Below are 25,724 nucleotides of genomic sequence, written 5' to 3' on the forward strand. Positions count from 1 at the left end.
TATTACCAGACTACTGTAAAATGGAGAGTCAATGGGAAAATGCCAAGAAGTGTCTTACACAACAGATATTTTACTAAGATTTAATGGGCTGATAAAAAGAAACCTATATTGGATGGCAGCTGTGAAGAATTCAAATACTAGGAAATGTTGGAGAGGATGTGGAGAAAAAGGAACACTTTTACACTGGGTGGGACTGTGAATTAGTACAACTATGGGAAACAGTATGGACATTGCTCAAAAGACTAGGCATGGAACCACCATAACACTCAGCTGTATCACTCCTTGGTATTTATCCTAAAGAACTAAAGTCATCATGATACTACAGTGATGCATGCATACCCATGTCTACAGCAGCACAATTCATAACCCAAACTATGAAACCAATCTAGGTGTTCAACAACACATGAATGGATAAAGACAATCTCTCTCTCTCTCTCTCTCTCTCTCTCTCTCTCTCTCTCTCTCTCTCTCTCTCACACACACACACACACACACACATTTTATTCATCCATAAAGATAAACAAAATCATGTTATTTGCAGGAAAATGAATGGAAATGGCCACGTTACCAAGCAATCTACAGGAGTCAATGCAATACTCATCAAAATATAGTTCTGAGAAGAACTGGAAATAACAGTTCTAAAATCTGTGTGGAAGAACAAGAGACTCAGAATAGCCAATGCAACTCAGATGCAGAATAAACAAAGCAGAGTAGATCTGGAGGCATCACAATACTCAATATTGAAATACTGAAATTCTTCGGGATTTAGATAACACGGATCAATTTGTCTAATTATGGGCTTTTTGCATTGAACCTCCAAGGTCATATGAATGTCAATTATCAGCCTGTAGCCCTTCAGCTTGATCTATTTGATCCACTGGCCTCCATGATCATGTTTCTTCATTCCATGGTTCTGCATCAGGAAGCTCCTATTTGAGACTGAATTGATAGCAATCTTAGGGACTGAGCAGGCACTCAATGGGCACCAAGCAGGAGAGGGGCGTTCGATCTGTGTTCTTTAGTTATAACCCAGCAGAGATGCACCATACACTAGTGAATCCTGAAGTAGACATTGGATGGAGGAAAGTGCATTAGAAATGTTTCCTCCTCCTCAGGTCAAACATCACACTTTGTCTAGCTAAACTGGACAGTCAGGAAACTAGCTGTGCAGGTTAAAAATCTAAGTCAGGAAAACAGTTGTAAAAGCTTGAAACTCGTTGTTACTGGGATAATAATCCAGAGCCCAGAGCCCATTTGTTTGCCTTCCCCTCCAGGATACTGGGAAAGGAGGAAAGACCAGAGACAGCACAAGGCACTTTGTTTGCCTTTTCTCTCCCAGGACCCATTGTCCTCCCTCAGCCCTTGGGGTTGTCATTTCCCTTTTCTAAGGACATGTTGTTTTCCATATTCTTCACTTATATATAGAATTAACCCTTTAAAGACCCTGTTCCCACTGCTCATGTCTACCTAGAACCACCACCATGTTCTTTGGCTTATAAATTTCCACTTATCTGTGCTGTATTCAGAATTGAGTCCAGTTCTATACTGAGGTCTCTACTCCCCTACTGCAATTGTCCTAAATAAAATTTGTTCTGGGGTAGGGGTATAGTTTAGTGGTAGAACACTTGCCTAGCATGTGCAACACATTGGTCCGATCCCTAGCATTGAAAAAAAATTCTTTACTGCTTTGTAAGGGTGAAGCAGACCAGTTACCCCCATCCAGAAGACCTTGCCACCATTAAGCTTCTTTTCTTGTCAGAAAGAATTTTACAAAGGGTGTCAATAGGATATCAGCAAAAATTTCTGTGCTTTGTAGCTTCCTCTTTCTTATAAATGCCAGGTTTGCAGACAAAATTTGTGAAACCTCTGTCTAGCCTAAAAATGTGGGACAAAGAATAACTATTATGTACCCCCCAGTGACATGTAACCACCCCACTGAGTATAAGTCTAAAAGAATTTTCAGATTCAGGGTCCAAAGATTTTTGGGCATTAGCCTCCTCTGGACTGCTGCAGCTTAAATAAACCTGATTTCTGGTGTCCAGCCACATCTGTCCTATATCAAGGGGACAGACAGATATAGAAGTAAGGTGTAAGGGGACAAATAGATGAAGATGGTGGGAACACTAGGTTAAGAGAATAATTCTATAAAATGAGTTCACTGTACTGATTCTCCACATGCTTTCTTTGTTAAAAAGCAATCTGCCTTCAGCCCTACCTGGCCTCAGGGGAAAGGAAAATCACATTCCTTGCTTTTTTTGGCTATACCTTTTGTTTCTTAATCTATTCTTTCGGTTTGGACAGGAGAGTCTGTTTCTTACAGACATGACATCATAAATCAAGTTGCAGTAAACTATTATGAACTTAATAGTTTCATATACATTGTATAATATTTATCAAAACTACTGATACAATGTCTTCACAAAGCAGATTCAAAACAGGACTTGATAAAAGCCACAAACTACAGCTAACATGGGAACCTTGGTGATTATTATTAACCAAGACATGAATACCTTATTTCTTATCTGACTTATAGTTAGGAGACCCTGCACAAACAAGAAGAAAAATAAACGACTTATGAATATTATAATAACAAAAATGCACAGGAAATATTATTTATATTTAAGTCCAAAATAACGAACTTACAGATATTAAAGTTTAGCAAAATTTCCAGACTGAAGGACCTAATTAAATACTTTCAATAGCTTTCCTCTAGCAGAGCAATAGTCAATAAAACAATGAAAGGGAAAAGGAAAGACCTAAAGGACTGAATCAATGGAAAAGAGTTTATCGCACAGGTTGGTAGACTCAGAGTTTTAAGTATGATGGCCTGTGGACAGGGCTCTAGCAAGGGTATTAACGCATTTGATGAGCATGATACTCCAGGGCCTCAGGGAACCCGTGTGACAGGCTCTAACCTTAGCCCCGCCTCTAGGAATTTCCAGGGGTCTTGCTTGGCCACCAGGACCCATCTTAGACCCAACCTCTGGAATATTAAAAGTCACGCCCCTTGATCTGGTCTTACCAGAGTCCACTCGGCCGGCTAGCCTGGTCCCTCCCCAGCCTCGTCCACGGTTCTGGTTCTCTTCTTACCTACAACCCCAGGGAAAATTAGCACGTTCCCTGGGATGGTGGACTGAGCCAGGTACTCCGCGCCACGCCCAGCAACCGAAGCCCCGCCCCTTACGCAGAGTGTTTCTCAGAATGGGGAGGGGGGTAGCGGGAGGCAGAAGAGCGATTCTGCGCAGGCGCGAGGTAGCTCATTGCGTGCTTGAGGGCGCCATGACACTTTACGCTGCAGCCCTCGTGTGAGATATATTCTTGCCTCAGTGCGCATCCTATCCGTCCCAGCCCGGCGCCATCCAGGTATGGTCCGCGGAAGGCGGAAGGCTGACTTCCTCTCTTCCGCCGCCGCATCCTATCCGTCCTGGCCCCGCGGGAGGCGGAAGGCTGGCTTCCGCTCGTCCGCCGTCCCGGGTCCCCCTTCACCCGCGCGGCCCAGAGTCCCGTCGGCTCCGCCGGCGCCGCGCTCGTCCCGGTGACCGCATCGGGGACTCCGGGCTGCGCCAGCGGCGGGCGCGTCTCCTGCAGGCCTGAGCTGGGGAGCCCCGCGGCCTCTCCCTGCGGAGAGCAGAGGCCTCGCCTGCGTCGGGGCCCGGGTCCGGAGCCTGTGCGGGTCTGCTGGTCTGCACACACCCGGCGTGGGGTGAGCTCGTCCCGCTGCCCCTGGGCCTCGCGCACTGCCGAGCGCGGGTCTGAGAGTTCCCCGGGGGCCTGGGGCCTGTTGGACACATTGCATTCAGATACACAAGAGGGAGCTGATTTTAAAATACTGTTAACCCGCCTCCTGGGCAAGTGCATTTCATCCTTAATAAAGTGATACATTTTAGCCTGGCGCGGTGGTGTACGCCTGTAATCCCAGCTACTTGGGTCTGAGGTAGAACTTGATCCCAAGTTCAAGGGCAGCCTGAGCAATTTAGGCAGGCCCTATCTCTACACAAAAGATTAGAAGGACCAGGGGTGTATTTCAGTGGTAGAGTGCCCCTGGCTTCAATCCCTAGTACTGCAAAGTGCAGGGAGAGGGGAAAAAAAAAAAAAAAAAAAAAAAAAAAAGCTTGGTCACTTGTTTATAGATTCTTTCAATTTTGCACAGAAAATGTGCCAGTTTTAATTTTTTTCCTCCTAAAACTTTGTGTTTTACATTTTTTTGTTTCTAATTACTGCACTTGCCAGGACACCCAGCTGAGTGGAGATTAGCATATAATTTTCATTCTTGCCTTGTTCCTGATTTCAGAGAAAATTAATCAGTACTTCACTATTAAATAGAATGTTTGCATTTTTAACGTTTAAAATCTAATTCTTTCTAATGGCCTAAGTTATTCTTAGCAATGTACACTGAAATAGATTAGTCATTGCTTTGTGTCTAAGAGAATATGTCAGATAACCTTTCCATGAATACTGTGAATTTCATTAATCAGTGATTCAATTTTTGTTTATTTTATTCTTGTGGTGCTGGAATTGAATCCAAGGACTCAACGCTAGTAAGGCACCTTACCACTGAGTCCCAGTGATTCAGTTTTATTCTTTTTTTCATTTTTTACTGATTCAGTTTTTAAGCATCGGTCATTCCTAGGATGAAATGAATTTAAGTTGTGATTTATACTTATTGTTCATTTTTCAACTGTTACCAATACATTTGTATTACTTGTACTTTGTATGTGATCTGGCATATTTTTTAGTTGTACCCTTCTGGTGTTGGAAGTAGATAATTATCTTCCCTCTCTACACTGGAATTATGAATTTCCTACTTATTTTGTGAAACTTTCTGTAAAACAATTTGCAACTTCTGTTTCCTTGTGCATGTTTGAAATATGATTCTTTTAATGGCTAGATACAATGAAATTTTCTTTTTCCTCCTCCCCCTCTTCTACCACTACCATCACCACCCACCACCACCACCACCACCTCCACCACCTCCACTACTTCTTCCTTTTCCTCTTTCTCATTTCTTCTAGATTCTACGTCTTGTAGTTCCTGTTACCTCCCAGTAGTCCATTCAGACTCTTTTTTTTTTTATAGAAAGCAATGTCACGCTTTCTACTAAAGCATTTTTTTTTAAAGAGAGAGTGAGAGAGGAGAGAGAGAGAACTTTTTTTTAATATTTATTTTTTAGTTTTTTTTCGGCAGACACAACATCTTTGTTGGTATGTGGTGCTGAGGATCGAACCCGGGCCGCACGCATGCCAGGCAAGCGCGCTACCGCTGAGCCACATCCCCAGCCCCTCTTTTTTTTTTTTAATTGGTCGTTCATAACATTACATAGTTCTTAATACATCATATTATACAGTTTGATTCAAGTGGGTTATGAACTCCCGCTTTTACCCAGTATACAGATTGCTGTATCACATCAGTTACCCTTCCATTGATTGACATATTGCCTTTCTAGTGTCTGATGTATTCTGCTGTCTGTCCTATTCTCTACTATCCCCCCTCCCCTCCCATTCATTCAGACTCTTAATCCATAAAATGGATTAATCCACTGATGAAGTCAGACCCCTTATAATCCAATCGCTTCCCCAAGCCCAAACTCTGAACACTGCAGCACAGGAGACCAAGCCTTCCACACACGAGGCTTTGAAAGACATCCCAGATTCAAACCATAACAAATAGGTTGATTCTCTTTCTCAGAAATTAGGTTTTGTGGAGCCCATTGGGTGGGGTTGGGATGACAGCAATGTTCAGGGCTTTGTAGTAATGCCTATTATCCTGTAAAATGGTAAACAAGTAAAAATGTTGGTCAAGGAGCCCCAAGAAGCCTAGTGTTTAAGTAAATTCGTGCTTTCTTAGATATGAGTCAGGGAATATATATTCTTAGGGTTGAAGGCACCATTCGATACATTTAATGCTTTTTGTTATCATGGGGAAATGGACAGCCAGATGTTCTTAAGACTTGAGTTAATTTACTAATAAAATGTTACTGTTAACCTCTTTTGTATCATTGACAAGGATAAGAGTGTTGTTTTGTATCTCTAGGGAAGAAAGGATTGTTCCAGTGTCACACAAGTTCAGTTTGTATTTACTTAGGAGTCATGGTATGTGTTTTGAGTTGTCACTGGTAATGGATGTGCTACAATATCCAGGCTCATGCGTATGGGAATTCTCTGAATGGTTGCATTCCCATGTCAGCTTCTGTCTTACCTATAACTTCTCAATGTCTTACTTTTCTTTATGAAGGTGACATGGAGGAAGAAAGAATAAGTGTTGGATTACAGAAAAATATGCAGGTAAGTAAAAGGTATAATGCTGTAAAAGAATATTTCTATTTCATTTTATATCCTGCTGCTATTTTAGAGCACAGGTTAGCAGTCTGCTTCTTTTTTTTCTTTTTGGATCACATTGTAAGTATTTTAGGTTTTGAAGGTCATAGAATTTCTATTACAAGGAAATTGTCATTTTAATAGAAAAAATATTCATAGAGGAACATAAACAAATGTTTTATTGTATTGCAATAAAACTTTACTTACATAAGTAGTATGTAAGTAGGTGATAGGCTAGAGTAAGTGCATGTGCTATAGTTTGGTGAGTCCAGGCCACAATACTATAAAACCGAGCCAGCTGTGGGCCTGAGTTGAAAGATGTGCAGGCTCTTGGGCCTCTCAGGATTGTGAGAGGGGAAAAAAGGAAAAGTTCCCATTCACTCTCTATGTTTTCATTCATTAAAACCTCATCAAGATTTAAACCTGAGTTTGATGTTGTGCTCAGTGCCTTAATAGGAATAAAGTAGCAGGTCAAGTTATTCTTGAATAAGGAAGATTTTCTGAATAAGGAATAATATGATATTGTACAATATGTGGTCTTGGTCCCATATCCTGGTATAGAGTTCCTAAAACCCTTCAAATGTCTGGAGTGATAAGAGTATCTTTGTATGATGACTGGTGACCAGGACAGATAGCCTCAGGATGACTGCTGGTCCAGAAGAACTAAGGTATGGTTGACTCCTCAGCCCTATCCACTAACCTTGAAGATGAGAGGTACTGAAGGTTAAATTGATTATTTAAATTGCTAATTTAAATAGCCTTGCTTTTAGTAATTCCTCTGTGAGAACCCAAAAAGAATGAATTTAGGGAGCTTCTGTATAGATGAATATGTAGAGGTTCCTGGTATGAGGCACCCCAAAAGGCATGGAAGTTCTACAGCTTTTCCTACCCTGCTATGCCATATATATTTCTTTATCTGTAGAGTTCTCTGTATTTATAAGAAACCATAAGTACAATGAAGTGTTTGCTTAGATTCTGTAAGCCATCCCAGCATATTAGCCAACTCAAGGAGGGTACAGTGGGGACCCTGAGATGTAGTCATTTGGTCAGAAGTATAAATGACAATGTACTAGTTGTTATGTTGTTTGAATTATGGGGAAGTTTTGTGGGACTGAGCCCTCAACCTGTGGGATGAAGCTGACCATGTAGATAGTGTAACAATGTTATTGAACAACAGGAATCCTAGCTAGTGTCTGTTGGAGAACTGCTTGATGTGTGTGGAATATTACCCACATACCTAATATCCAGTGTTCTTTGCAGGTTTGAAGGAAAATAACTTTGATTTTTTTTTTCTTATTTCATTACTATCAACTGCAAAGGGACTAATATAGTATTTTAGAAGTATTTTGGCTTTAGACAGGATTTATTCAGTCACTAAGTATGTGTGTGTAGAAAGGGAAAGAGATCTGCTGACGGAGTCCTGCCATAGACTTGGGGAGTCCAAAGAATCTTCTGAACCTCCCCTGAATTGATTCTCAAGTCCCCAGTACTGTCAGCCTCACCCATCATCTCACACACAGTGGAGGAATTGTACCTTTCTGAACAGAATTTGTGGCATCTTTTAGGACTCGGTGACCTTTGAGGATGTGGCTGTGGACTTTACCCAGCAGGAGTGGGCTTTGCTGGATCTTGCTCAGAAGAGACTCTACAGAGATGTGATGCTGGAAACCTTCCAGAACCTGGTCTCATTAGGTAAGATTGGCAATATTGGTTCATGTAGTAGTTTAGAAAACAATTTTATCTGCTAGTTGACCTTGTTCCAGGATCTGTGCTGAGGAGTGGGAGTGCTTGGTAAATAAGACAAACGTGGTCACTAACCACAGGGTGCTTACAATCTGGAGGCTTCTTCATGAAAATGAACACAGGTTCATTTTGTGGTTGAAAGACTTGAGGCTTATTAAGTATTGAATGTGTGGGGATTGAGGGGCTTCTCTGGGGCACAGGGAGAGTTTGTGATTTGAGACCTTTGAAGATTCTACTGCTGTGAAGGCCCTTTACCCAGAGACCACCAGGAGCACACCTGTAAGTTAAACAAGCAGGGTTTATTTTGCAGTCATGGGAGAACATACCCATGGGGAGTCGAGGGGCATCTTAGTAAGAGGGCATTAGAAAGTACCTATTAGAGAATTTGTGCTTTTGGATGATTTAGACATGAGTCTATTGGTTTCTTAGGCTCTCTCTGAACAAGTATCATAAACTGGTGGGTAAAAAGTATGGAAATTTTTATTCTTTCATATTTCTGGCATCTGGGATTGTGAAACAAGGTATCAGTAGAGCTATATTCTTTCTAAAGGCTCTAAGGAAAAAGTCTTTCCCTGTCTTTTTGTAGCTTCTGGTGGTTGCTGGCATTTTTTTTTGTTTGTTTGTTTATAGATGTATCACTCCAGTCTCTGCCTCTACTATTACCTTCCCTGTGTACCTATTTCTAATGTCTGTCCATACAGGGACATCAGTCATCGGATTTAGGATCCATCTTAATCCAGAATAACCTCATCTTAAGTTTACTATATTGACAAAGACCTTGTTTCCATATAAGGCAACATTCTGAGTATGGGTGAACATTTTCAAAATAGGCTTTAAAAAAATGTATGTGTGTATGTACATTTGTACGTATGCACATATGTATGTATGTATGTGTATGTTTATGTGGTACTGAGAATTTAACCCAGGGGCTCTCTACCACTGAGCTAAATCCCCAGCTCTTTTTTATTTTGAGAAAAGGTCTTGCTAAGTTGCCCAAGTTGGCTTCAAATTTGGGATCTTCCTGCCTCAGCCTCCTGAATAGCTGGAGTTATAGGTGTGTACCACCATGCCCCAGAGTAACAGGCTTTAATTTTTAGAGCAGTTTCAGTTTGAAAGCAAAATTAAGTGGAATGTAGAGAGATTTCTAACAACTACTGTCCTCACAACACAGACAGATTCTTTCACTATGAACATCTTACACCAGAATGGTTTATGTTTAATTTACAAATGATGAATGTACATTGACACATCTTCATCATTAACTAGAGTCCATAGCCTATATTAAGGTTCATTTGTGGTGTTGTACATTGTATGGGTTTGGGCAAATGTACCATCATAGTAATATATAGAGTAGTTTTATTCCCCTAAAAATGTTCTGTGCTTTCACTTTTGAATCCCTTACTCTCTCTTAACCCTTTGGTCTTTATATCATCTGTATATTTTTATCTTTTGTGGAATGTCATAAAGTTGGAATCTTTATAGTATGTAGCTTGTTCAGATTGGCCTATTTCACTCGGTAATGTGCATTTAAGTTTCGTTCATGTCTTTTTATGATTTTTCTCTTACTGTTGAATAACATTATGTAGAATAGATGTGCCACAGTTTATTTATCATCCCGTTTACTAAAGGGCATCTTGGATGCTTTCAGGTTTTGACAAGTATGAATTATGCTCTCATAAACGTGTAGCTTTTTGTGTGCAGTTTTGACTCCTTGGATGAATGCCAAGGGACACAATATAATTGCTCGATCATATGGTAAGAGTTTTTTTTTTTAATATTTATTTTTTAGATGGACACAATATCTTTATTTATTTATTTTTATATGGTGCTGAGTATTGAACCCAGCGCCTCACATGTGCTAGGTGAGCGCTAGCCGCAGCCCCATGGTAAGCATATTTTTAATTTTATAAGAAACCACCAGATTGTCTTCGTAAGTAGCTGTACCATTTTGCGTTCCCAGCAAGAATGAATGAGAGTTCCAGTTTCTCTACATTTTTGCCAATATTCAGCATTGTCAGTTTTCTGGGTTTTGGCTGTTCAAAAAGGCGTGTAGAGGTGTGTCACTGTTTTGTTTTTCCTGGATGATTTTAGGATGTGGAGCGTACTTTTACTTTTTTACTTGCCATTTGTCTGTATTTGTTTAATTTTTTGTTTAGGTCTTTGGCTATATTTTTATGGTATTTTTTTGTTCTCTTATTATTAATCTTTAAGAATTCTTTGTGTAACGCTGCAAAAGAAATGATTAATTGCGAAGAGACAGCCTTCAGGATGAGAGAAAATCTTTTCCATCTTTTCTCTGACAGGAGATTAACATCCAGAATATACAAGGAACAAAAAAAAATTCAACAGCAGAACTAAACAAACAAACAAACAAACAAACAAACAAAAAACCCAAAGCAAACAAAAACCAAATAACCCAGTCAAGAAATGGGCAAAAGGGACTAAACAGATTTTTCAAAAGAAGAAATGTGGGCTGGGATTGTGGTTCAGCGGTAGAGAGCTTGCCTAACAGGTGCGAGGCCCTGGTTTGGATACTCAGCACCACATAAAAATAAATAAAATAAATATATTAATAAAAAGATTATTTGTTAAAAAAAGGAAGAAATGCAAATTATTGATTGATTGTATTTCTTCTTTTGTGAAGTGTCTGTTTAGTTCCTTAGCCCATTAATTGATTAGGTTATTTGTTTTTTTGAGTTTTGAGTTTTTTGAGTTCTTTATATATTATAGAGATTAATGCTTTATTGGAGTTGCATGTAGTAAAGATTTTCTGCCAATTTGTAGGCTCTCTCTTCACGTTATTAATTGTTTCCTTTGAGAGAAGAAGCTTTTAAATTTGAATCCATCCCATTTGTTGATTATTTTGACTTTGCTTCTTGCATTTTAGGAGTCTTGTTAAGGAAGTTATATCCTAATCCAATGTGGTGAATATTTGGGCCTATTTTCTTTTTTTTTTCTATTAGGCATAGGGTCTCTGTTCTAGTGCCTAAGTTTTTTGTCTACTTAGAGTTGATTTTTTGCACAGGGTGAGAGAGGTTTAATTTCATTTTGCTACATATGGATTTCCAGTGTTGCTGTACCATTTGTTGAATAGGCTATCTTTTCTCCAGTGATTGTTTTTGGCACTCTTGTCTAGTAGGAGATAACTGTATTTATGTGGGTTTCTCTCTGTGTCCTCTATTCTGTATCATTGGTCTACAATCTATTTTGGTGCCAATACCCTGCTGATTTTGTTATGATAGCTGTGTAGTATAGTTTAAGATCTGGTATTGTGATGCCTCCTGCTTCACTTTTCTTGCTAATGATTGCTTTAGCTATTCTGGGTCTCTTATTTTTCCAAATAAATTTCATGATTGCTTTTTCTATTTCTATGAAGAATGTCATTGGGATTTTAATAGGAATTGCATTGAATCTGAATAATGCTTTTGGTAGTAAGGCCATTTTGACAATATTAATTTTGCCTGTCTAGGAGCATGGGAGATATTTTCATCTGCTGAAATATTCTTCAATTTCTTTCTTTAGTGATCTATGGTTTTCATGGTAGAGGTCTTTTGTTAGATTGATTCCCAGTTTTTTTTTTTTTTGGGGGGGTGGCTATTGTGAATAGGTTAGTTTTCCTAATTTTCTTTCAGTGGATTCATTGATGATGTATAGGAATGTGTTTTGACTTAGGGGTGTTGATTTTATATCCTGCTACTTTGCTGAATTCACTTATTCTAGAATTTTTCTAGTAAATTTCTTTGATCTTCTAGATATAGAATCATGTCATCAATAAATAGTGATAGTTCTTCTTTATCTATTTGTATTTCTTTAATTTCTTTCTTTTATCTAATTGCTCTGGCTAGAGTTTCAAGGATGATGTTGAATAGAAGTGGTGAAAGTGGACATCCTTCTCTTGTTCCAGTTTTTAGTGGGAATGCTTTCAATTTTTCTGCATTTAGAATTATGCAGGCCTTGGGTTTAGCATGTATAGCTTTTACAATGTTGACATATGTTCCTACTATCTCTAGTTTTTCTAGTGTTTTGAGCATGAAAATGTGCTGTATTTTGTCAAATGCTTTTTCTGCATCTATTGAGATGATCATATGATTCTTGTTTTTAAGTATATTAATATAATGAATTACATTTATTGATTTCTGTATATGGAACAAACCTTGCATCTCTCAGATGAATCTCACTTGATCATGGTGCACTATCTTTTAAAAATGTTTTTGTATGTGAGAACAGAGTAGTGTAGTATGTAATATTTGTGAGGGAGGAAGAGAGAAGCTAGAAGTAAAAATTCACAGGAAGAGTGGAAGAGGAGCCAAAAGAGATTGGCTGTTGATTGGAGAGAAGTTGGAAAGAAAATAGCATAAAAAGCATCCTGTTCCAAATATGGTAGAGAGATTAGGGAATAAAAAATAAAGTAAATCTTTTTGGAAAGTTGAACTGTCTCTGTCAGTGTTCAACAGTTTCTCAGCTCTGACTCTGACGTCTCTCGGGATCACCAAATTCAGATCAGCCCTTGCAAACCTAGTCTCTAGCCTACAAATCTGGGTTTCAAATACCTCAGGCTCTGCCATTTGTAGTCCCAAGATCTCAGTGCTGCTCCTACTTGCAGAGAGACCACCAGGAATACACTCATGCAAAGGAGCAAAAGCAGGAGATTCAGCAGCAATACCCAGGCCACTAGCACTCTTAGCAGGAAGATCCCAGGGTCCTCCAACCCCACAAGTACCCCAACACTGGACCTGCAGGTCCTGATTGGAGTCCCCAGACAGAAGGCCTTGTGGTGGTAAACCTGCTGGCAGCCAGGTCCCAGGCCCTGGCTGGTATCCCAAAATGGGTTCAGCCACATGCAACCAAACCTGGAATCTCCCCTGCAGCAGTCCTCTAGGCCGTGGTAGCAGAAGTAGTGGTGGCTGCATTGGCAGTTACAACTGCAGCTGTGGGGTAGTGTCACCAGGTGATCTCCAGGGGTCAGCAGCAATGTAGGCTTCAGTTGCATCCACAGTTTCTTCTGTGGCAGCAGCACCCAGAAAGAACACCTCCAGGTGATCTCAGTCTAGCAGTAGGGAAATCAGAGGCAGCAGCAATGGTGGTAGTGGTGCAGGTAGCGGTTGAGTAACAGGAGACTTCCGGTTCAGCTGCAGTGACCTTGGAGGTAGCATCAGAATCGAGTCAGGGATAACCAGGTAGTGCCCAGAAAAGAGACCTCTGGGTACAACAGTGGCTTCTGCAGCAACCCAGAAAGAAGACCTCCACGTGACCTCAGGCTGGCAGCAGTAGAATCAGAGGCATCAGCAATTGACACATGGGTTTTTATTCTGCCATAATGAAGAATGAAATTATGGCTTTGCTGGTAAATGGATGGAAATGGAAAATATCATGTTAAGTGAAATAAGCCATATTGAGAAAGCTAAGGGTGTAATGTTTTTTTCTTGTGTATGGAAACTTGAGCAAAATAAGAGGGAAACAGGCAGAGAGAGCCCATGAAAATAAAAAAGGTAGGATAGGTAGGGGGCAGATGGGAAGGAAGGAGGAAGAGGGAAAGAGGGGACTGCAAAGTGCACCTGGCCAAATCGTGCTGTGCACATATAGGAATATACCACAGTGACTTTCACTATTGTGTGTATCTATAAAGCAGGAATTAAAACAATAGATAAATAGAAGGAAGACCAGTAGAGAAGAGGAAGCGGACAGGGGGAGGGAGGAAGGAAAGGAAAGGAGAAGTACTGGGAATTGAAATGGAGCACATTATTCCATGCATGTATGGTTGTGTCAAAATGAATTGCAATATTATGTATGTGATAATACACTAATAAAAATATGTAAAAAAATGAAAAACATTCTGGGCTGGGGTTGTTGCTGAGTGGTAGAGTGCTTGCTTCACACATGCGAGGTCCTTGTTCGTTCCCCAGCACCACATTAAAAATAAATAAACAAAAAAAGGTATTGTATACAACTAAGAAATAATTTTTTTTTAAAAAAGCTTTCATTGTGTAAAGAACAGGAAATCATTTTCTTATCAGATAAATCTCTGTGAAACAGCCTCTTACCAGAGAAATTTCTTGCAAATGTCTTCTTTTAGGCATAGCTTATCTTTTCTTTCTCTAGATATTATCTTTCACAGAGCAGGAATTTTAATTTTAATGGGGTGTATTGTATCAGTCTTTTTCTCATCGATCATACCTTTGATAATAGTATCAAAAAAGTCATAGCCAAATCCAACGTCATCTAGATTTTCTCCTTCTATCTTGTACAATTTTTCTAGTTTTATGTTTTACATTTAAATCTATGATCCATTTTAAATTAATGTTTGTAAAGGGCATAGATTCATCATTTTATGTGGGTATGTCCAGTGTGCTAACAGCATTTGTGGAAAAGGCTATCTTTTCTCTATTGTGTTGCTGTCAATTCTTTGTCAAAGATCAGTTGACTACCTAGCTATTGCTTGGTCTGTAGGGATTTGATACTAATATCTTCCCAGAGACCTACATCTGTGGATGGTCAAAATCTCTTAATTAAAATTCCCTGGTATGCAGCCTAAGCTCTCATATACTTTACATCATCTCTTGATTATGTTTAGTGCCTGACAAAATGTAAGTGCTATGTAATTGAAACTGGAGTTTGAAATGAAACCAGATTCTCCACTCTGCTGGTCTGTAGGTCCACATAAGTTACATGCCTCTGCAGCTGAGAGAGCAGGGAAATGCCTTTCTGGTCAGCTCCATGGGTCAGAGCTGGCAGAACCTGACTCTTCTTCAGTATTACTGAGCAGTGTGTTGTAGCTCTCAATGGCAGACCTCAGCAGCTGGCTGCCATTTTGTTTTTCCAGGTTCTTATTCACAGATTTGAAGACAAATCCACAGACAACAGAATTTGAGAGTGAAGGCGTAGTATTTCTATAACTGAAAAGAAAAGAAGCAGAACTCTCAGGGGCTGAGAGGGGAACCTAAGAGTAGGTTTCCACTTAAATGTACTTGTCTCTGGGGCTGGGGATGTGGCTCAAGCGGTAGTGCGCTCACCTGGCATGCGTGCGGCCTGGGTTCAATCCTCAGCACCACATATCAACAAAGATGTTGTGTCCGCCGAGAACTAAAAATAAATAAATAAATAAATATTAAAAAAAAATTCTCTCTCTCTCTCTCTCTCTCTCTCTCTCCCCTCTCACTCTCTCTTAAAAAAAAATAAATGTATTAGTCTAGGGACTTAAATAGCTACTGGATGAGGCATTCATCAATATCCGTGCTAATCAGGTCTTGAAAAGATACTAAGGGTGTTGGTCAGTATCTATGCTAATCATGTCTCGAAAAAGTGCTAATACTATTGATCAACACCTATGCTAAGGAAGTATTCGAAAAGTGCCAAGGCTCTTGGTTTGGTCTGTGACATTCTGATTAGTTAGGCCTTGAGTCTGTAGTCTTCACTCAGGTCGGCTCTACCTCCTTTTTCCTGCCACTTGGGACAAAGAAGTTGGCTGTAATGTTTGGAATGTTTTCTGTAGGTTAGTTTTGTGACATAGCCTCTTCATTTAAAGTCTCTCTCTCACTCTCTTTTTTTTTTTCCTTTGGTGTGAGGGAGTGCATTTTCTTAACTGTCTGCCTGTTTTATTGTCTATCCTGTCTTATTCATAATTACTTTTGTACTGTATTGATTTGGACATAAGCACAAAAAATACATGTTTAATACAGATGTAATTTTTTCCTATTGTATTTTCTATCCATGGTTGCTTGAATTCACAGATATACAGTGCCAACTTTACTTATGTAGATCTGTGTCTGTGCTCTCTGTTTCATTGATATATTTGGACATGACTTTTGGTGAAACCCTTTTTAACCCTAACAAAATAAAGGTATCGTGTCAAACAACAAGTGAAAAAATATTAAAAATAAAGAAAACATATTCTGGCTGTGTCCTATCAGCTTATATTAATATTGAGGTTCCACTGTGAATGTAGGTCAAAATTTTTTTTTGTAATTTTTTACACCTTTATTTTATTTATTTATTTTTATGTGGTGCTGAGGATCAATTTTAGCACCTTGCACATGCTAGGCAAGTGGTCTCCAGTGTACTACATTCCCAGCCCAGATCAATCTTTCTTTGTCTTTTTTTGTGCTGGGAATTGGAAAACTTAGGGGCACTTTACCATGAGCTACATCCCCAATCCTTTAAAATTTTGTTTTTCTTTGCTTTGAAACAGTATCTTGCTAAGTTGCTGAGGTTGGCCTTGACTTCATGATCCTCCAGCCTCCCAATCCCACCCTGGGATTATAGGCTTGTGTCACCGTGTCTGATTCAGATCAGTTCTTCACATTAGAGGCTGCCTTTCCCCCCACATCTCAGCTTTTTCTTTTATCTTCTCTTTCTTTTCTTTCTTTTTTCCTCTCCCTCCTTCCTTTGCCTTTTGTTTTTCTTCAATGGATTTGACATTTTGTTTCAGTTAAACTCATCCTTCTCTGTCTTTAGAGTATCAGAAGACCAAAGTTTGACCCAATCTTATGGAAAGATATTTGTGATTCTTCATTGCTTTCCCTCATGATATTCCTTTCCTCGTGTGCAGGGTACCCACTACTCACACCCAATCTGATCTCCCAGTGGGAACAAGAGGAGGAACTGCAGACAGTGAAGACAGAACTTATCCAGGGCATCTGTATGGAGCAGCACCAGGAAGGCAAGAATCCCTGGGAGAAACTGGCCTGGGAGAAGAAAAAAATAAAATAGAAATAAAGCAAAAGTTTGTTTTGTCTGAGGAGGCTCATTATCCACAGATGCCTCAGAGGACTATTTTGACTGTTTATCTGTCCTCTCATACTTTCCTTGTTCTTGTCAAAGATCTCCATATTTGCTTTTTTAAAGTTTGTTTTTGATATGTATATTTTATCTTTTCTGTTTTCCTCTCGTAATAATTTTTAAAAAAGTATTAATGAAAATTTTTAATATATTTTCTATACTAATATGAAATATCAAGTTAACAGAAAAATTTTAACATGAACTTTGTTTTTTAAAAAAATTATTTATTTATTTATTTATTCTAATTTGTTATACATGATAGCAGAATGCATTTTGATTCATTTGAAGCCCAATTTTTCATGTCTGTGGTCCCAATAATTTCTACTGGTCATGTTACCATCGGTGTCATTCTTCATAGAACTATTTTTGTTTTTCAGCACTGGGGAACTCAGGAGTGCTCTACCACTGAGCTATATCCCATACCCTTTTAAATTTTGAGACTGGGTCTAAGTTGTTGAGGCTGTGCTTGAACTTGTGAACCTCCTACCTCATCCTCCCAAGTAGCTGGGATTACAAGCATGTTTTACCATACTATAGTAATGTTACCATACTGTGGTTTCATGGAATTAGTTTTTAATGAAGTGTTTTACTTTTGACCCTTGTGCCTATTAATAATGAAGTCCTGAAACAGCTGCACTGCTCAAAGTCCTTAGCTTAAAGATAAATTTATGTATTTATTTATTTTTGTTTTGTTTCAGGTTTTGAGTCTCTACTTAATACTAAGGAATTAGTTGTTCTTCAAGATAACAATGGAGAAAAAATATCCAATGAACAGAAAATAGTGAGATTCAAAAGAAATGGTTCCTGCTCCTCTATTTTATATGAAAACCAGGACTTCCATGGTGTGGATGTTCGGAACAAAAGCCATGAGAAAGGTTTAAGGTGAGTGCCCTTCATATAAGAGAATGTAGTGCATCAGGAAAGAGTTTTGAGATTTAAGAAACATATTTTGGGGCTGCGGTTGTGGCTCAGTAGCAGGCAGAGTGCTTGCCTCCCACATGTGAGGACTGGGTTCGATCCTCAGCATCACATAAAAATGAATAAACGAAATACAGATATTGCATCCATCTATAACTAAAAAATATTTTTAAAAAGAAACATTTTCAACATAAACCTAGGTCAAAAATTATGCTTTCATAAGAATGAAATCATGGCATTTGCCAGTAAATGGATGAAACTGGTGCAAAGAACCAAAGGCCAAGTGTTTTCTCTGATAGGTGGATGCTAATTCACAATGGGGGGGGGGATTTGGAAGAATAGAGGTACTTTGGATTAGAAAGAGGGGAGTGAGGGCAAGGGAGGGGGTGTGGATATAATAGTAGAATGTGCATATATGATTACATGACCAGTGTAACTCTACATTCTGTATAACCAGAAGAATGAGAAATTATATTTCATTTATGTATGATGTATCAAAATGCATTCTGCTATCATGTATAACTAATGAATACATGCAAATAAAAAATAAATTTAAAAAAAAGAAATAAAAGGATTCAAATTCAAAACAAAAAAAATATTGTGCTTTCACAAGGAATTTTGCTAGATAGTTTTTCCTACAAATGATACTGAGATATTGAAGGTTTCACACATAGATTTGTTTGACAGATTTATCAGAAAAATCATATAAGTCAAAAGCTTTGTGACAGTGTTGGCTGTGGAAGTGCGTTCTTGAGAACTTATAAGTTGATGGGGCAGAAAGCATACATGTTTACTGAAAATGGTAAATTTTATTACTAATAATCTGTCTTTTATTTTTAAAAGTCATGTGGTAGAGAATATCTGTGAATACAATGAAGAAAATCAATGTGGACAAATTTCAAATCTTATGCTCCAGAGAACTACTGAAATCAAATCCTTTGAATGCTGTGAGTGTGGAAATTCCTTCCTGTTTCATTCATCACTTAAGAATCACACCAGATCTCACACTGGAAATGAACCCTATCAGTGTAAGGAATGTGGGAAAGCCTTCCATTTTCTTGCTTGTTTTAAGAAGCATATGAAAACTCCTACTGAAGAAAAACAATATGAATGTAAGGAATGTATAAAGACCTTCAGTTGTTCCTCCATGTTCAGAGCACATATGAAAATTCATAGTGAAAAGGCAAACTATGAATGTAAGGAATGTGGGAAAACCTTCAGTAGTTCTTCCCACCTCACAGAACACAAAAGAATTCACAGTGGAGATAAGCCCTATGAATGTAAGGAATGTGGGAAGGCCTTTAGTTGTTCCTCATCACTCTCCAAACACAAAAGAATTCATAGTGGAGATAAGCCATATGAATGTAAGGAATGTGGGAAGGCCTTTAGCTCTTCCTCTCATCTTATAAGACATATAAGAATTCACACAGGAGAGAAGCCTTATGAATGTAAAGAGTGTGGGAAGGCCTTCAGTGAATCCTCAAAACTCACTGTACATGTGAGGACACACACAGGAGAGGAACCCTATAAATGTAAGGAATGTGGGAAAGCCTACAATTGCCCCTCCTCCTTAAGTATCCACATGAGAAAACACACTGGAGAGAAACCTTATGAATGTCTGGAATGTGGAAAAGCCTTCTATCTTCCCACTTCCCTGAATACACATATGAAAAATCAAAGTAGAGAGAAACCCTATGAATGTAAGGAATGTGGGAAGGCCTTCAGTTGTCCCTCATCCTTTAAAGCACACATGAGAGATCACAATGGTAAGGTTCAATATGAATGTAAGGAGTGTGGGAAGGCCTTTAGTCATTCCTCATCCCTCACTGAACACCTAAGAACTCACAGTGGAGAAAAGCCTTATGAGTGTAAGGAATGTGGGAAGGCCTTCATTAGTTCTTCCTATCTTACAGTACATAGAAGAACTCACACTGGAGAGAAACCTTATGAATGTAAAAAATGTGGGAAAGCCTTTATTCGTTTGTCAGGTCTTAGTAGTCACATGAGAACCCACACTGAGGAAAAACCCTATGAATGTAAGGAATGTGGGAAGGCATTTCGACATTCTTCATACCTTACTATACATGCAAGAATGCACACTGGAGAAAAACCCTTTGAATGTCTGGAGTGTGGAAGAGCTTTCAGTTCTCCCTCATCCTTTGGGAGACATGTGAGAAACCATACTGGAGATAAACCATATGAATGTAAGGAATGTGGGAAAGCCTTCATTAGTTCTTCCTATCTTACAGTACATAGAAGAACTCACACTGGAGAGAAACCTTATGAATGTAAAAAATGTGGAAAAGCCTTTATTTGTTTCTCAGCTCTTAGTATCCACATGAGAACCCACACTGAGGAAAAACCCTATGAATGTAAGGAATGTGGGAAGGCATTTCGACATTCTTCATCTCTTACTATACATGCAAGAATGCATACTGGAGAAAAACCCTTTGAATGTCTGGAGTGTGGAAGAGCTTTCCGTTCTCCCTCATCTTTTGGGATACATGTGAGAAGCCATACTGGAGAGAAACCATATGAATGTAAGGAATGTGGGAAAGCCTTCAGTAGTTCTTCCCATCTTACAGTACATAGAAGAACTCACACTGGAGAGAAACCTTATGAATGTAAAAAATGTGGAAAAGCCTTTATTTGTTTCTCAGCTCTTAGTATCCATATGAGAATCCACACTGAGGAAAAACCCTATGAATGTAAGGAATGTGGGAAGGCATTTCGACATTCTTCATCTCTGACTATACATGCTAGAATGCACACTGGAGAAAAACCCTTTGAATGTCTAGAGTGTGGAAGAGCTTTCCGTTCTCCCTCATCCTTTGGGATACATGTGAGAAGCCATACTGGAGGGAAACCATATTAATGTAAGAAATGTGGCAAAGCCTTTATTTGTACAGCCTACTTTTGAAGACGTGAAAATTTGCACAAGGGACAACATATAAATGTAAGGAGTAAGGGAATCTCTGCAAGACTTTTTGTGAACTAATGCAATTTTTGAAGTCTCATTTTGTGAAGTCCCATACTGTATAAATGTGAGAAAGTAGGAGATTATCACTCATTCTTTTGAGTAGTTGAGGACAACTGAGAGAAACCCTGTGTTTGTAAGCTATATGGTAAAGCCTTTTGATTTTGAACATAATTTGTGCTGCAGTCTGGCTGGGCTGTGCAAAGTAGCGGGTGGTGCGGGCGACAAGCAACTTGTGATGGTGGAAACAGCGGGAGCCACTGTGTTCAGACCAGCAGAGGTATATATACCCAAGTAAATACAGACAGCTTATCTCAATTAACATCATCCAGTTACAGCAATCAGTCATTAAGGAATCCTCACCATCTTAATAATTAGACATAGCTTAACTCAATTAACATCATCTAGATACAGCAGTCAGCCATTAAGGAATCCTCATCCTCTTAATAGCTCGCTGGCTTTAATTCTCAAATCACTCCTACTGGCAAAGTGTCAGGCGCCATCTAGACTTGGCTGTTGCTCTCAACACTTGTATAAAAAAATTCAAAATTTGAGCTGGAAAAGGAGATCAGTGCCTCATTAAAGTGGACTTCTAGATTGTCACCGATTTCCAATGTTTTCTAATAGGAAGATTTAAGGTTATATGTTTCCCTTTTCAGCTTTCATGACATACTTTTGTGTATGATGTGAATTTCTTTAGCTGAGATGTAAATGTTATTTCCATTACAAAGTCTTTTGGACTCTTGGGAGATTGTGTGTATACGTGTGTATATGCTTCTCCGTGAGACAGCGTGTGGCTATGTTGTCCAGGCTTGTAACTCCTGGATAGTAGAGGATAGGAAAGGCAACAGATTACAACAGACACTAGTATGGCAGTATGTAAAAACGTGCATGTTTAACCGATGTGGTTCTGCAATCTGTATATGGGGTAAAAATGGGAGTTCATAACCCACTTGAATCAAATGTATGAAATATGATATGTCAAGAGCTGTGTAATGTTTTGAACAACTAATAAAAAATGAAAAAAATAATGGAATCTGATTAATGGCTTATTTTGTCCTCCATGGCCAGGGGAATGTTAATACTCTGATTTGTTTAGGACCAGCTCCCAGTTTCTCCTTGAGAAACTGAGGTTAGAATTTGTACCCCTAAATCATAGAGCCCTGGCACTTATGATGCACATGGAGAGGAGAGAGAGGCAGCTGTGAGCAGGTGGGGGCTCAAAATAGAGGCAATATTGCACCTTATGCTGACTTCGGGAAATATAAAGCTTGGGAACTTACCCAGTGTTTGTTCCTAGAAATCCTTTTAGAATGTCAGATGCCATATGTCTTTTAGATTGCTAAAAATTACTCTCAATCTTTACAGAACATAGAAATAAGTAGAGATTTGAGTGTTTTTTATGAAGTATTTGCGTAGACCAAGATAATGAATATATTTTATGTTTTCTTCTAGACCCTTCATTGTTTGACTTCTTGTATTCAGGTTGGTGTCCATTTCAAGTATTTTTGTTTGTTTGTTTGATAGGGTGTTAGGTAGGAATCAGGTGTATGTGTACAGATTTATCCACTAGATCATGTTTTCCCTCTGCTTAGGTAGGCGATTGCCTGTCTTTTGGTTTGTTTGTCTTTCCTTGCAGCAGCACCATACTATCTTAATTTGTATTACTTTGTAGTATTTTTGGAAATCTAATAATAAATTCTCATTTTAGAATTTATTAATTTTTTAAAAAATATTCAGGGTTTATTTTATAGAATAACCTAAGGAAAATTGACATCGTTACAGAATTGCATCTTTCAATTGATGAACATGATGCAACAATCCATTTACATGGTTGTCTTTAACTTTTCTGAAGGTTTTCTGTAGTTTAATTGTAGAGGTCTTGAATGCCTTTGTTTAATATATTTATAGATACATGGTGTGTTTTGCTTTATAAATTTTTTTTATTTTTAATTTTTGGATTAGTACATACCTTTGCAATATCTTTTTCTTACATCAGCTTTATAGCTTGTGACATAAATTTAACTCACTCAAGTATTTCTCACCGTGTTTCTAAACCTTTTATTTATTTTTCTTGTCTTATTTAATGAATAGAGGTCATGAAATTGAATATCTTTTCCTTGTTCCTGTATGAAAGAGTATTCAACATCTCACCATTAAATATAATACTACTTGTAAATTTTCATAGATAACTTTTATCAAATTAGGTGAATTGTGTTTTGTTCCTGGCTTGTCAAATGTTTTTAAAAATCACAAATTGATATTGGATTTTATCCAGTGCCTTTTCTGCATGTATCAGGGTCTTTAAAAAATCCTTAATTCTGTTAACAAAATGAAGTATACATTCTTTGATTTCCAGATGGTAGAACAACATGTATTACTGGAATAAATTAAATTTGTACATATTGGTCTATTAGCCTTTTCATTTTGCTAGATTCAACATACTACTTTAAAAAAGTTATGTCTGTATTTATATTGGTGTTTGTTTTATTTTATATATATATATATATATATATATATATATATATATATATATATATATATGATTTTTTTTCTTGGTGTTTGTTCACTTTTTTGATACTGGGGATTGAAGGCAGGGAAAATCTACCAGTGAGGCACATATCCAGCTCTTTTTATTTCGAGTCCGGTCTTGCTAAGTTGCTCAGGCTGGCCTTCAACTTACAATTCTTTCTCAGGCTCCCAAGTTGCTGGAATTACAGGTGTGTGCCCCTGTGCCTGGTTGCCCCTCTTTTTTTTTTTCCCCCCTTTTTCTTTATTTTATTCTTCTTCAACCTCCTGTTGGCTCAGTATTCTAGTTTCTTGCAAGAAAAAAACATCTTTTGGAATCATGCCCCTGGTTATTGGAAATTATTGGACTTTGCCTCACCCCAGAAAACCAATAAAAGTTTCCACATCTTGCCTTGGTGAAACAGCCTAATTCCACAATCAGTGCTGTCCACCTTTGGTAAAGCCCTAATTAAAGGCTTGCCTCTGTGTGCCCACAATATTGGACTTGGTGTCATTCCTATTTCCAAGCCAGAAGATCCTGTCTCCAATAAGAAAGGCATCCCCTTGTCCCCCCAGACTGATATTTAACTGGATCATGCCCAGTTCTCACACTTCCAAAGTTGAAGCTGGTGGTAATGAAGGTGGAAAAATTAGTTCATCCCATAGGTGTCTGGTGCTGAAGAAGTTCTAGAGCCTCATCTGTTAAGTACTGGCCTCACAATAGCTGTACTGCCTGAGACTGGGTGACTGGTGGTAGAAATGGACCCCAAGACTGACACTAAGCTGGGTCACATCTGAGTCTCACATCCAGAGGACAGTTATAATTTTGGGGAGGCTGGTGATGATACAGGCTGAATGATGTATTCTATCCCAGGTGGCATGCAGTTATCTGCCTTACTTGCAGTTCATGCTTTTCTTGCAGTTCATGCTTGTTCATGTCTAGAGACTCCATCTCTGAGCTCGGCCTACACAGGGGCCTTGGTCTCTAATCTGCTCAGTCTCACAGTTGCAGGCCTGGCACTGAGCTCCAAGACAAAGACCCATACTAGCTTTCATGACCTGCTCTCCTGTGGAGGTAGTCCTGCTCCTCCCTCAGCTGCCCACTGTTGGGGGAAGAGTGATGGAGAGGTTCTGTGCCCTGGCAAACACAGTTTCAGCAACAAGCTCACTCAGCTAGTATTGGAGGTTGTAGGACTGTGCATGGCCGTAGGTGCTGTTTTTTTTTTTGTGTGTGTGTGTGTGTGTACTGGGGGTTAAACTCAGGAACACTTAACCACTGAGCCAATCTCCAGCCTTTTTAAAAATTCTTTTTGTTTTTTAGTTGTAAATGGATATCTCTATTTATTTTTATGTGGTTCTGAGATTCAAACCAAGTGCCTCATGCATGCAAGGCAACTGATGTACCACTGAGCTACAACCCCAGTCCCCATCTGTTTTGTTTTATTTTATTTAGAGACAGAGTCTTGGCTGAGTTGCTGAGGATGCTTTGAACTCTCAAGCTTCCTGCCTCAGTCTTCCAAAGTGCTGGGATTACAGGGTTTACAGACTGTGCCACCTGCCAGCATGGCAGCTGGTTTCACCCAGGCCTGGTAAAGGGTTTGAAATCTAAGGCCTAGACTTATTTCTTTCTTCCTTGCCTAGGTGGAAAGTGTCTCTCCATGCTGAGCTGCTTAGAGATGGAGGAGGATGCCAACTCTTTTTGTATCCTCTTCAAACATCTTTTTTTGTTGTTGTTGTTCTACTAACAGCAGACACTGTGGTCTCTCAACTGGTTTCCTTAACATCCCCTGCCTTCCTACTTGGGAAGGAACCCAGGCTAGGCAAATGCTCCACTAGTGAGCTAAATTCCCAGCTCTTTTTGGAAATTATTTATTTATTTAGGTAGTGAGGACTTATCTCAGGGGCACTGGATCAATGAGCCACATCCCCAGGCCTATTTTTGAATTTTACTTAGAGACAGAGTCTCACTGAGTTGCTTAGGGCCTTGCCCTTGCTGAGGCTGGCTTTGAACTCGTGATCCTCCTGCCTAAGCCTCCTGAGTTGCTGGGATTACAGGTGTGCGCCAGGTTGGAAGTTTTTATCTTAAGACAGGGTGTTACTAAGTTGCCCAGACTGGTTTTGACCCTCTGGCCTCAGCCTACCAGGGTGCATTGGTTTCTTCAGCTCTGAGAAAGTAGCTGAGAGCGCACATAGCTCTTCAACTTGGTATCTGTGCGTGCCTCCGCCAGAGGATAGTCACCATCATGCTCTGCTTTTCCAAACGACCTGATTAATCTTTCTTTACCATCAGCCCCTGCAAAACCCATCATTTTCCGACACCCAAGCAGGCCTCAACCCTGCTGGGATGTACCACCCTAAATCCCAGCCCCCGAGGCCCTGCCCCTTCCTTGGTGTGCCCCGTGCCCCGTATGTAGAAACCGGAAGCGGAAGTACGCCTCTACACTGGTGCCTTGGGGTCTCTGGGTCAGGTAGTTCCTCAGGGGCGCTGG

At 39.3% G+C, this 25,724-nt stretch overlaps 1 protein-coding gene across 1 annotated transcript; it reads left to right on the plus strand.

The window, feature by feature from the left end:
- The first annotated feature begins 3,285 nt into the window (after positions 1-3,285).
- LOC144253697 (uncharacterized) lies at positions 3,286-20,647 on the plus strand. Its single transcript, XM_077796405.1, has 6 exons — positions 3,286-3,363; positions 6,232-6,281; positions 7,880-8,006; positions 16,603-16,713; positions 17,531-17,714; positions 18,594-20,647. Exons 2-6 carry the CDS (start codon positions 6,237-6,239, stop codon positions 20,623-20,625), a joined length of 2,499 nt encoding a protein of 832 aa, XP_077652531.1. The 5' UTR covers positions 3,286-3,363; positions 6,232-6,236; the 3' UTR covers positions 20,626-20,647.
- Positions 20,648-25,724: the final 5,077 nt, after the last annotated feature.

This window comes from Urocitellus parryii, chromosome 3 (genome assembly GCF_045843805.1).
Source record: "Urocitellus parryii isolate mUroPar1 chromosome 3, mUroPar1.hap1, whole genome shotgun sequence".
Taxonomy (NCBI): domain Eukaryota; kingdom Metazoa; phylum Chordata; class Mammalia; order Rodentia; family Sciuridae; genus Urocitellus; species Urocitellus parryii.